We start from the raw sequence: 12,878 nt of genomic DNA, 5'->3' as shown, positions 1-12,878 counted from the left end.
GAAGGTGGTCTTTTGTCTTCTAAATTCCTCCTGATGTTCCACCATTGCTTTCTTCATTTCTTCTTCGTATTCAAGCATCACTTGTTTCTTCTTTTCCCTTGCTTCCACAGTGTCCTCCTGAATCTTTTTATACAGCGTGTTCCACTTCTCCGTGGAGGATTGTAAAAGAATTTTGTGCTCCGTTTCGATTACTTTTTCGATCAGTTCCGTTTCGTGGCGGTAGGCTTTCGTCATTATTCGTATCTGTATGAAATAATACAAAACATCGTAGTTACTTATAATTACTCACATATCTCATAGTCACCTATAATTATTAACTGATTATAACATTGAGTAATTTTACATAAAGTTTGTACAAGATGAATCGCCTAACGTGATCACGTTACATTAATTACTTGTCAGCGGACCGATCGAAATTTCTTCTTGTGCCGCATAATACGGTTTAAAGAGGCCTTTAAGACGATTATAATACATTTTTTATCAGTCCATTTCATCTTCGAAATTTTCAACGTCACCTTCAATTTTTTATAGGTAACCCTGTAATTTTTTTGACCCCATCTTTTAGCGGATGCTGAGACGAGTTCTGCACGCGTACTGAAATATCTTTCTCTCAATCTGAACTGAAGAAACAATAAAAAAGTGTATTCTAGTAAAAAAATATCCTAATAATAAAATAAGTTCGGATGTCGCAGAAAGAATTAAGCAGTCAATTATTCGCCGTCTAAATTGCCGCCATTTTGAACGTACACTGTGAATTTGCGTAAGTTTGAAACTTAAAAGTAAAAAAATCACTTCTTTCCTGTATATCTTTCTTCGCCGTATCATTTCTTCAGATAAAAAAAAATATCTTAAAATGTCTCACTCGATGCCCGCTAACTCGTAACAGAAGGAAGAAAAAGGCCGAAGGTGAGCTTGAAAACTTGGAAGAAAAAAATTGACCGATGAAAAATGTAATACGATCGTCTTAAAGGCCTCTTTAAGCTGTATTATGCGACACAAGAAAAAATTTCGATCGGTACGTTAACATCTTTTTTGAACGAGCATCGAAAATTTGACTTGAAATCTTTCGTAGTTAAAAGATGAAAAATGAAGAGTGCTTGTCCGATTTGGTGAAAATAAAAACAGCGCAAAAGCAGTAAGAGTGTACGAAAGATATTTTTAATTTTTCAAGAAATGGCTCGATAGTAAAAAAAAAAAAAATGAAAATACGAATTAATTCATCTCTTAACTATCGTTGCTTAACATAGCCAAACATCGAGCCAAGGGATTAAGGCTCGAGGTTGACGACTGACTACTACGCATCCTATAAGTCATGCATTTACAATACGTGAATCACTTGAACTTTTCTCGGAAAATGTGGGAGCTGTTCTCTGATCAACATGGGGTTAAATAACACTAATAATAACATATTACTCGGTTAGAGGAACGACGTAGAGTGGTTCAGCGAACGAAAACATACTCACTGACCTTTAATGGTCGTTACACTGACAGACAAAACACGACTAACCAACTATATTTTTGTAAATAATTATATATCGTTAGTAAATCTTTATTTCAAAATACACGACTTTCTTCCATCTAAACTCGGTTTTTGCAAGTTTAACCTTTTATTTCTCGAAAAATCTGTTACTTTAGATTCGAATCCAGCATTTTCAAATTTACGAAACGCACCTGAAATTCTTAACGCGATCGAGAACAATTTTTTTTTTTGTAAAGTAATGTATTTTGGGTAGTACAAAAAGAACACTGTAAAAATTCGTGTTCAAATTGTAATAGGTTTTCCGACTGCGTGCACAGCTTCCTTAGCATTGGCGAGATATTAAACACAAGAAGAATACAATTAATTTCAAAACTTATATTACAATACCTGCATTATGCAGTATTTAAAAAGTACGTAATTTCCCTCGAATAAATTGCAGTCGTGATTAAATTAACCCTAGCGCGATCTTCGGGCTTTTTGTTTGACTCGTCGCCTCCTTATTTTTTTAATAACTTTTGCTGTTGTCAAGTTTACGTTCCCTTAACATCATATTAAAAGTTTATTGTCTAGGTACATATGGCGTGCTGGTAACAAAAATTGTTGCAACAATTTGAAATTAGCCATTAATTAAAATTGGGTCAAAACAGACCCAAACACCTTGGGTGTACAGTTTTTCATTGCCAATGTGTTTATCACTTGAAATAAATTAATTGTTGCTATTTCACTATTTATACTATTCAGTCAACCCTCTGTAACACCATGTGACTTATTGTTAGAAGTTACGTTCTCATTTATCTATACTTTACAGTCTCATTTTATTTATTCATTATTATACCATTGCATTATATTGTTGTACTATTACATTATTACCAGTCAATGTTTTTGTTATAATTATTACATTTTTGTAATAATTAAAATTTTTTAAATTTATAATTATTAGATTTTTCTGTAAGAATTATTTTTTACATTTATTCTTACTTCTCCCTTTAAAATATATAAAAATATCAACTGAAATTCTTCCCCTCACGAACGAAGAAAAATCCGGTTATAGAGGGCTAAAACAAGAAATGAAGAGAAAATAGGAAATCTCGTTAAGTTCTAAAATAGCGTAAAATAGTTTATAATTGCTAATAACCAAGTAGATGCGACTTAAATCACTATGTATATAGAAGATAAAGATTTCAATCGTAATTTGTCTCTTACAAGCCACACAGAATATCTTAAGAAATAGAAAATATGAGAAAAATAATGAAAAAAAAGCTGACTTGATTTTCCGTCCTTTCGATAAGCAAATCGATATCCTCCTTTTGTTTGTTCACATCCTCGACATACTTCAAATCGGCCTCCTCTAATTCTTCCTTCAATTCCGCAATTAAGGCATCTTTTTTCGCCAACATTTCGAGACATTTCGAATTTTGAATTTCCAGCTCATCGTGAATATCTATCGGGTCTTTCGAGGCAAGAATTTCCGGCCATTTTTCCATGATATCACGGTAATTCTCCATGCACTTTTCGTTTTCCTCTTCGAGCACCTGCAACAAACTTTGTCTCTTCTCTTGCATCTCCTTTCGCCTTTGCAATTCCTTCATATCGTTCGCCACTCTGACGCCGGCAACCTGCAAACATCAATTCGTTACAATTCAAAATTTCTTGTAAACGTAACAAATTTCTGTTGGAATTTTTTCCACACGTGCAAATTCTTTTATTATCATTTTATCTTCTTTATGCACGGTCCACGGAAGGGGGTTCCTAACGCGATTAAGTCCCCACCACGTGCCGTTAGCAAGAGACGGAGAAAGTAGAAAGAAAGAGGGTACATTCACTTAAGGTCAGCATGCCTGCGTTTGCTACAGCGAGAAGGACGGAGTAGGGGAAGAAGTCTAAGCTCCGGAGCTCAAAGTGGACAGTACTAATTTAGAACATTTTTCATTGCGTTCGCTGTATCCTTATTCGGTGCATTTTTCAGGAAAATTGTTTAAACATTTGTACTCGTCGATATACATCTACGGAGACCGATCGAAATATAATAGAAAAGTAACGAAGTTGCACATTTGTCAAATATGAAGTTTAAACAATAATCAATTTCTGCTAATAACTTGCTTACGATTGTTATTATTTTATTCTAATTATACAGTGTGGTTAATTTCACCTTTTTGTATTTAGGTTATCTTTTGAAGAATTAAATGTACATAAATTGTGCTAATTCGAAAAGTAGATATATTTAAAATGCATACAACGGTATTGCGAGTTAATTAATGAAGAAAATTCATAAGATAAGTTCCCGTGCTCTTGTATCGCAAGTATTAAAATTTGATTAAAAGTGCAATCATTTTTTAATTTATGATACGCCGGGACAATTATACTATATTGCGAGGTATCGCGATATTTTAATATCTTTGTTGAAAGTTGATCGTTCATTATAATCATTTATGAATTTATCAATCAAGAAGATACAGTGGATTCTCTAAAATTAATAATCAACGATGATTAATTATTGAAAACTTCAAATTGCACGTACCACTTCATCTCCTTCTGCAGCCAACTTTTCTAAAGCTTCCACACTATCGAGTATTTGCTTCTCGACGAGAATGATTTTAGTGGTTTCTTCATTGTCAGCTTTTATTAGTCTATTTGACCATCGTTTATTAGTTATTTATACAAAAATTATTGTGTACAGAATTATGAAAGAATACATTCAATATGGTTTTAATAAACAGTAGATAAGAGTTAATTTATGCAAAAGCGAATAATACGTAATATAAAATACAATATATGATTTATTATTAAAACATTAGTATTAAAATTTTATTCAATTTTTACCTATGTCGGGCTTCTGAACGTCGTTGAATACGAAGTCTGCGTGCCAATTTACGCTCGTTTGCATCACATGATAAAATAGATGGATCTCCGGGAGTCTCAGACATTTCTGAATATTTAGCACGTAATAACACGTATCCTTTAATTTACGTACGCGAAAATATGCGTTAAATAATATATAAAAGAGATTGAAATTAAAAATCAACGTTTGTATCTTAATTTAACATATACGTATATTCGTTTACAATTAAAGTATCATGTAAAAGGTTATACATTACAGTTATGTTAAAACTGATAATAAAGGGCTGTATACTTCTAGGTACGTAAAATAAACAACTTTGTTTGTTCGATTCGGAACTATGTTGTGTTTACTGTTGGTAACTCATAAATTCTGAATATTTAGATTTCCTATAGATGGCACTGAGTATAACTAAAGTAATCATTATTAAAGCTGCAGTATTGGAAGCTGTCGCCACCATACCAATATCGTTGGACAATATGTTTAAACAAACTACAGATTATCAAAAGTGTGTGCAATATTAAAAAATATAGTTTCAAAATAACTACATTGAAATTTAACGAGTTTAAACTTTAGATGAGAATGTCAAATTACAAGTATTGCTTTCCAAAATTTATGTAAAATTTTAACGTTAATTTTATGTTTATATTGTATATTAATATGTACTTCACGCATTGTTCACTTCCACACTTCATCTGTTGTTATAACAATATCGCTATTAGTGTCATAATGATTAAATTAATATTTTATCATGATATGAAAACGTAAAATATATATTTTTTAAGCAAGCCAAACATTCTGTTATCTTATAAGAAGAAAATATACAACGAACCAGATTATATTTGTGTTGTTTCTTAAACCAGTAAATTTTGTACAGTAAATGAATTAAAGACGAATGAAGGAAAAGTGTATAATAGATTATTATTTTAAACAATTTTTTAAATAGACAGAAATTACTAGCATAAAATAGGTTATATTATTCTTACAAATACATTCCTTTTAATTGAAAATGACGTACAAAGCTATAAATGATAAAATTACAATTTGCAATTATAATATTGTATGTTTAAAACAGGAATTAATATTTAGTACAGGCTGTGCATATAAAATCGAAATAGTATTTTTAAAAATGTTACGAATGACACGAAATACTACTCTCTTTTCTTATGAACATAAATATTGTAGAAATATTCTGTATTATATAGTTTTTATACATTTATCATCACAGGCAAATACAATAAGTTACAAAATACATTTCAAATCATTCTCAAGAATTTATACGACTTCTCATAAAAATATGAGATATAATTAAATGTTCGTTTATTTAATAACACAATTTTAACGAAGGTTTATAACAAAAGATAAATTGATAACAAGTATTAAAAATATTTTATGATAAATATCACAATTAATTGATCATATAAGTACGATATAAAATTTAACGCAACAAACATCGTTATATACGAACGTTGTTCATTAGGAGATCTCTATAAATCACCGACATAGAACACGCAATAGGCGTATTCTCGTTCAAAACGATCTCAACACGAACCAGTCATGAAACTGCCTTCGTTTTCGGACAAAGCAATCCAAGTGCGACGGAAATCGCTTTCTCTAGCCTCGATGACGTACTTTAACCGACAAACGGATGTTTGGTATTGTCGCCAATAGAGTTAATTTCATATGAGCAACTCGTTGTAAACCATTAAAAGAACGTATAACACGAAAAGATAGACGAACATTAGATCTCGTAAAGTCGCAGCAACTACATCGACGCCATGAATCTACGACTTTGAAGTGAGTTTAGCGGAAACAAGATGGAGCAGGGACAGGCCCGCGTCAACCTGCTTTGGTGCCCCACCTTGCTTCAAAAGTCACTATTTACGTATCTCCGTTCAATTTCGAATATAATCATGACGAAAGTAAATGCAAACAAGATAATTTGATGAAATTGAATACCGTTTAAAATATAACACGTAGAATATAATTTGTTGAAATTGTATAAAAAATAATGCAGAGTGTATTGTCGCTATTTTGATATGCTTCGTGTAGTATTTAATGCAATTTGTGTGTTTGAACTTAAAACGTAAGAACTTATTGCTGGATCTTTGTTGTAATAGACCAATCCATTACCACCCATATAACATACACGTACACATATGTATGTACATAGCACTTTTCGAAAATGAAAGAAATACGAGATAGTAGATAGAGATACCGTACAAATTCCGTTTTTATCGTAGAAGGAACGGTATCACAATGTCAAACAAGATCGAATATGATTTGGTCTTACAGTATAATGTTCTAAATCTTATAGGATATCTATAGAATAATATTCTGCATTTGCACATTAAGCGTTCAGTCTGGTAAATCTTTCATTAGATTATACGTGGCGTCGAATCGACGCGTTTGTTTAATCGTTACTTTCTTGATTAGAGAGCACGTCACAAAGTTAAGTACTTTTATTTTCGTAATAATCCGATTTTCCGTCTTTATTCTCGATAGAAAGTACCGATGCCCCGGGTAATTGGCTGCCCCTAAACCGGCCCTGGAGAGAGCGGGATGAAAAGAGAGAGAACACACAACAAAGATGGCGGTTGAGAAGTGACGGCGGAGGAGGCACGAGATAGGAGGAAGAGGACGAAGAGATTACGGAGTAGGAAGAAAAGAGGAGAAAAGAGGACGGAATGACGGGGTGCGGGGTGATTCGTTAAGTAGGCAGGAGAGGTGGTGGTGGGAGAGGGGAATCGATGGGAAGAGACGCGAAGAGGCGAGAGGAGAGGTAGCGACGAGAGAGATAGAATGGCTCGAAAGGGACGACACGGCTCGGGGGTTCGGGTTAGCTCGTTCGACCCGTTATCCCTTCTCTCCCGGAGTCCCGAGTTCTCCCTACCTGTCCTTGCTTCGATTCGAACGAGTCCCTCCACTCTCTCCCCACTGGGGACGCACGAAAAGTTTCCCCTACCCAGGACACACTTCACCGACTGGCGGGAGACGATCGCGATTGCAAGCCGCCGCTTTTCGAGGTAGACTCGTTTCGTTCCCCTACGCGGTCTTCCCCACCATTGGACCAACAGCGATACTAGCCAGCGAGCCATACTACGCTCCCGCCACGGTGACGTCACTCCGAGTAGTGTAGTGCAGTGAGAAGGAGCGAAGCCAGCTCCATCCGCGTTACATGGCCCGAGTGAACGAAGCGAGTGCGTTTAAGACGTACATATATAAGCGTGCATCATTACGATCGAGTCACCAAATATATCATTAATTTGTTCGACCAATGCACGTTATGTGACACGATAAGTTATTCGATCGCAAGGAAGGTAGAGGAAAGCGCGCCTCGCTTTAATCGAAAAATTCGGCGTATAATTCTATTAACAGGGTACGAGCGGTGATAATACAGTGATGTGAAAGAAGCAACTACACGCGCTATAAGTGAAGTAAGAGAGAAAGTAATAAAAAGGAATAAAATAAATTGTGTGTCGTGTGCGCGGTAAAAAGAGTTATGCGTTGTAATATTTAACAGGAAGAAAAAGCAACGATTCTGTCGTCTTTAAGTCGATTGTTTTTTTTTCTAAGTGGGGTTTCCGCGACAGTTCGAAAGCGTATCCGCAGCCTCTTTGTCGGTGTATGGGAATATAGCGGAAGCCGTTCAGAATCATCAGGCAGATCGACGCGAGTGTGATTATGCTTGGCAAATATGCGTTGGGATGTATCGTCCGCGCGTTGTGCCCGGAGTGCTTGGTGTGACGTGTGATTAGCCGCTTTTCTTCATACGCGATTCAGTGGTATACGATGTGGTGTTCGGCGACGGTCTTGATCCTTGCAGCCGTTGCCATCAGTGGTGTCCACTATCGAGGCTCCTCCTCCCCTTCTTCGTGGTCATCGTTGTCGTCGGCGTGCGTCGCGACGCAAAAATTTTATCACGAAAGCTCCGTTGCCACCCTCTTCTGTCGACCGATCGTTCTACGGCGCTGTCCTGACGACAGCACTCGTCGTGCTTGGGGTCACCACCTTCCGGCTAGTGACTAGTGATAATCTGTTTGTTGCCAGTGATTAAATTGGGAGTGTCGAAGTGGGAGGAAGCTCCTTCCTTCGTCGTGGAATACACGTAACGGTTCCTTCGTGTCTGTTGTCGCGTGTGTATCGCGAGCTACACGATAGAGAGAGAGAGGGAGAGAGAGATTGAGAGAGAGAGAGAGTGAGAGAGGGGGGAGAGATAGAGAGAGCGAGTTTCCTCTCGTGAATCGAATAGGAAATATCAGTTGTGTCGTTCCGAATCTATTATATACGGATCATTAATTTCTCGCGTAACGAATAATCAACGATTTCAAGGAATCCGACAAGGAGAAAAGAGGCTTCCTTTAGCCGACTCCGCTGGCGGTCTTGAATATCGGTGGTGTAGTGAGAGTGTGCCGTGATTAGCGTCGGGCGAAGTTGTGTGTCGTTGTACAGTGCCGCCAAACGATACCACAACATCCGATCCCAAATGAAGAGTTCGGAGCAAAATGGTTAGAGAGACACGTCACCTGTGGGTTGGAAATCTGCCGGAAAACATCCGAGAGGATCGCATACGAGAACATTTCAAACGGTGAGTACGCTTTTTTTGTTCTTTAACTTATCAACGCCTTTTAACAAAAGGTAGTCTTACATAACTATACATACACTGAGAACTGTACAAGATTCCGCCCTGGCCTCACGGTACCAGCGTAGTTTAACACAAGAGGACACGAACCTTGAGATTCTCAACAAAACTATAGAACCTCCTAAAATTTCCTTCCTATTGAAATATTTTTAATTTATTCGTAAATCTTACAGTTCGACGATAAACTGACCCAGAAATATGTACATAGTCCCTACAATATATATTTAAGAGTGGGAAATAGAATGTTTTTATTGTTGCCGTACTTTAGGCACGGTTAACGATATTTCGTCTAAAATTTTACAACTATATGACCATGCCTTCGTAGGGTATGCTAAGCTTTATCCTGTCGGTTTTACCAAATGTAAAGCGTTTTATACAACGTTTCATGACCGGTAAATAAATTATTAGAGAAATGCCTTTGTTAGTTAGTTTGTTTATGTTTTCGAATAATAAAAGAGCAATATTATCGGTTTGATAAAACTGGAATTCAGAAACACACGTAAGGTGTATGACGATGTTTTTGACTCCGTACGTAGATCGAGGATCCTGCACGCTTATATACACACCCACACCTCACGTATACACGCATATACAGCGTGCATTATACGAAGAGCCTTGGCTCTGTCTCTCCTCTCCTCCTAGCGTGAGCGCGCCGTCATTTGTTTTTTCCCCGAAGTAATAATAGCTGAGGACAGCCATTTTGAGAGCTCGCAGCGGCACGAAGTTATTGTTCGACAGTGGCGCTCAAATTGTGGAACCCCAAGCAAGGTACGCGTTTTATGTGCTTGGAAAAGAAAGCGTGAAATGATGTGAAAAGTTACTATATAACAATTCCTTTACTACTGTAGCAACTTCAAAATTATAATATATTCGATCTACATTTATTCTTTATGGAATATACGTAAATAGTATTAAAAAGTTTTATGAAATCACGAAGCAAATGTTTTATTTAATTTTAATATTTTAAAAGGTAATTATTTAATAATTTTCTACTGGCAGGACTTTATTAATTGAAATGTATAAGTAAAAATCATAGAATACGTTGATACGTTCATAGGAAAGTCTTATTTTCATTGTTCCATTTTGTTCATCATAGTGATGAACTGTATGATTCCGAAGCCTCACACTGTTACTAATATAATCATAATTTAAAAGAAAAAAATGAAATAATTCGTGTAAGAAGGGTATATATTGTATTGTTTAATATTTCGGTTCAAATATTACTTACAGTTTAATAAGTCTTTATGAAATATAGCTCGTATGTGCGAATATTTTAGTTTTACCTTAGCATATATTTACTTTATAATGTGTTCAAACTTTTAATTATCTGCTTTCATTTAAATGTTTAGAACACGAATATAGAGTGTTTAAACTATAGGTAGAATTGTTAAAAAGTAGAGGTCAAAGTAGGAAAACAGAAGTGAAAACTAACGGTGACGTGGCGCAGTGACACTCAATTTACGGATACTTGAAAGCACACCAGTATAATGTAAAATATTTTACTTTAAGTGATACCACGATATCAAAGAAATCGTTTTATGCCGTGACTAATTTTCGAATGTATGATAAAAATATTTACGGATTAACAAAAGTATAAGTTGCACTTTGTTTTGTATAATAGAGGTACTGTATTACTTTCTATGATATTACTTCAAATGCAACTTACATTATCTGTTCTATATATTTTTGTTTTTATTTACGCATTTATTTACCAAATTCTGTAGCTGACCAATTACACAACTTCAAAAATCGCCTTGATTCACAGTTACATTTTAACTTTTTTTGCATTTCACGACTAAGTATACAAGATCTTCAACAACTATAAAAAAAAAAGACAAATATGTTTTTATAGATGTGTGGCTTTTCTAAATGTGGACATATTTTTCAATATGAAACAAGTAGATGTAGTGACGTAATGTTCTGTTTTTGTAATAACAGGAAATTCATTTTGAAGAGAAAATGGGTTTCCGGTAGTTTCAGTATATATTTCAATTTTCATTGTGTTATTAATTTTTTTTTCTCAACGCACACGTCAGTAAATATTCGTATTGCCAGCAGTGCAACATTTTACGGGCCAGCTGACTATATACGTCGTTTGTACACTGGCTTCGTTCTTACGGTCGTCTACCGTGCGTTATAGCCTTAAAGGTTCGTCCTTAAAATGGCGGGTGGCGTCGTTACGCCGTTGACCTCTCGTTTCTTGAAACGCGTGATAAGTAACGGAATATTTCTTGAGATGTATCATTAAAAGTTATTGAGAATGATAATCTCGTTGATTTAATATTTTTGTTTTTATATAATTTTGAAGAAATTTGGGAAATAAGTATCTTTTAATAATGAAATTTTATTCGATGATATATTGATTTGTGAATTTTTATTTTATTCGAATTGTTTACAATTTTCGTTGTTTTTACGTCGATTCTAAAAGATATTTTGCAATATACAATTAAAAGCAAAAATTTTATATTCAATGTGTACTTGAAAAACTTTCCTTATTAAGTACACTTTGATACTTATTAAACTTATTTTCTTCCATTAATCTATGTTGTATAATATATTCCTATTTGGTTGTGTTACTCATAGTATATTAACTTTATTTAATAGCAATGTTTAAAAAGAAAATGCGAAATATTCAGATTGTTATTTTTATTCTATTAATGACAAACGTGTGATACGGAGGTATGAAAAATTATGAAGCAGTAGAAAATCCTTTTTATATCTTTCTGATATTCATTTACGTATAAGACGTACTTTTACAAATATACGAGTACCTGTATGATTACTGATAATCATTATCAGTGTGTTTCTAAAGCCCTGATGAAGTTAGTGGTAATGTTGGCAAAATGTGAATATGAAAAATCATTGAATATAGCTTAAATTCGAAAACCTTGATCAACAATTCAAACAAACCAGGCCGTGAAAGCTTCAAAGCTCTCATGATTACTTCATGTTTTGTCATGTCCAATTTTCATTAGAAAGTTTTTGTAAGCATTATGTGGACTATATTTTACAATATTGATTTAAGATTTACTTAAAAAAAGATCTGACAGATATTGCTCATTCTCTGAGCCATTACCTCGCTCGAAGCATATACTAAGTCCGAGAGCTTGATTCCGGAGATGTGTTTTGAAACCCACGTCCGCTACATTCTTATGCGTATGGCATGTGCATCACATTCGTGCAATGCGTTCACCCACTTACCGAAACGTACATTTCACTCGCATATACACGCATCGCGCATGATGTACCTCCGAATTTCTCTGCGTTCGCTACACGCTAGATGTAACTGTATTCATCGAATATCCATACGTGTATATGGCTGTACACAAATAATGTGCACACGTATCGTGTTTTCAATTTATGGTCACACGGAGATTAGAGTGTACGTACGCAACTTTCATGTATACATATACACCTAACATATGAGATTGTGTGCACATTTAGATTATACATATTTACAATTTGTTTATATGCGTGTGTGTGCGCGTGTATAGGTCGGTATATTGACAAAATGCTTGAGAATGTACGTGTGTATGCGCACGCGTACATGTATGTATGAGCGGGTTGCCGGCGTATTTTGTTATATTGATCGCGCGTGGTCGACCACTTCCCCTTCTCCAGCCTCACTCTGCCCCATCTCTCCCCACCTCATACCCTACCGCGCCCCTGCACCCCATGCTCTCTCCACCTTTCCTCTGCGCCTCGTCCTTGTGTTCTACTCGACGTCACCCATCCGAAAACCTTCGACTCTCCGACAACCTCCAGTCACACGTATTTTCGTGTGTTGGTGCACCTAGGATGACATACGAGCTGTCACAAATATGCATCCGAGTTGCATAGCCTCTATGTGTACGAGGACTCTTTTTCCTGCATAGGTGTTTCTTCCTTATGTTGGCAAACGAATTCTTCGACGAAGCATA

General features: G+C 35.6%; 1 protein-coding gene across 1 annotated transcript in view; it reads right to left on the bottom strand.

The window, feature by feature from the left end:
- The window catches only part of LOC108571013 (dynein regulatory complex protein 1), a 7,712-nt gene extending 3,308 nt beyond the window's left edge, over window positions 1-4,404 (bottom strand). The window contains exons 1-4 of the mRNA XM_017932980.1: window positions 4,301-4,404; window positions 3,999-4,107; window positions 2,746-3,096; window positions 1-243 (exon numbers count right to left, since the gene is read on the bottom strand). Coding sequence (XP_017788469.1) covers window positions 1-243; window positions 2,746-3,096; window positions 3,999-4,107; window positions 4,301-4,404 — 807 coding nt within the window. The remainder of the gene's footprint in view (window positions 244-2,745; window positions 3,097-3,998; window positions 4,108-4,300) is intronic.
- Window positions 4,405-12,878: the final 8,474 nt, after the last annotated feature.

This window comes from Habropoda laboriosa, unplaced genomic scaffold, assembly GCF_001263275.1.
Source record: "Habropoda laboriosa isolate 0110345459 unplaced genomic scaffold, ASM126327v1 scaffold97, whole genome shotgun sequence".
Taxonomy (NCBI): domain Eukaryota; kingdom Metazoa; phylum Arthropoda; class Insecta; order Hymenoptera; family Apidae; genus Habropoda; species Habropoda laboriosa.
This window is presented reverse-complemented; position numbering and strand designations above follow the sequence as displayed.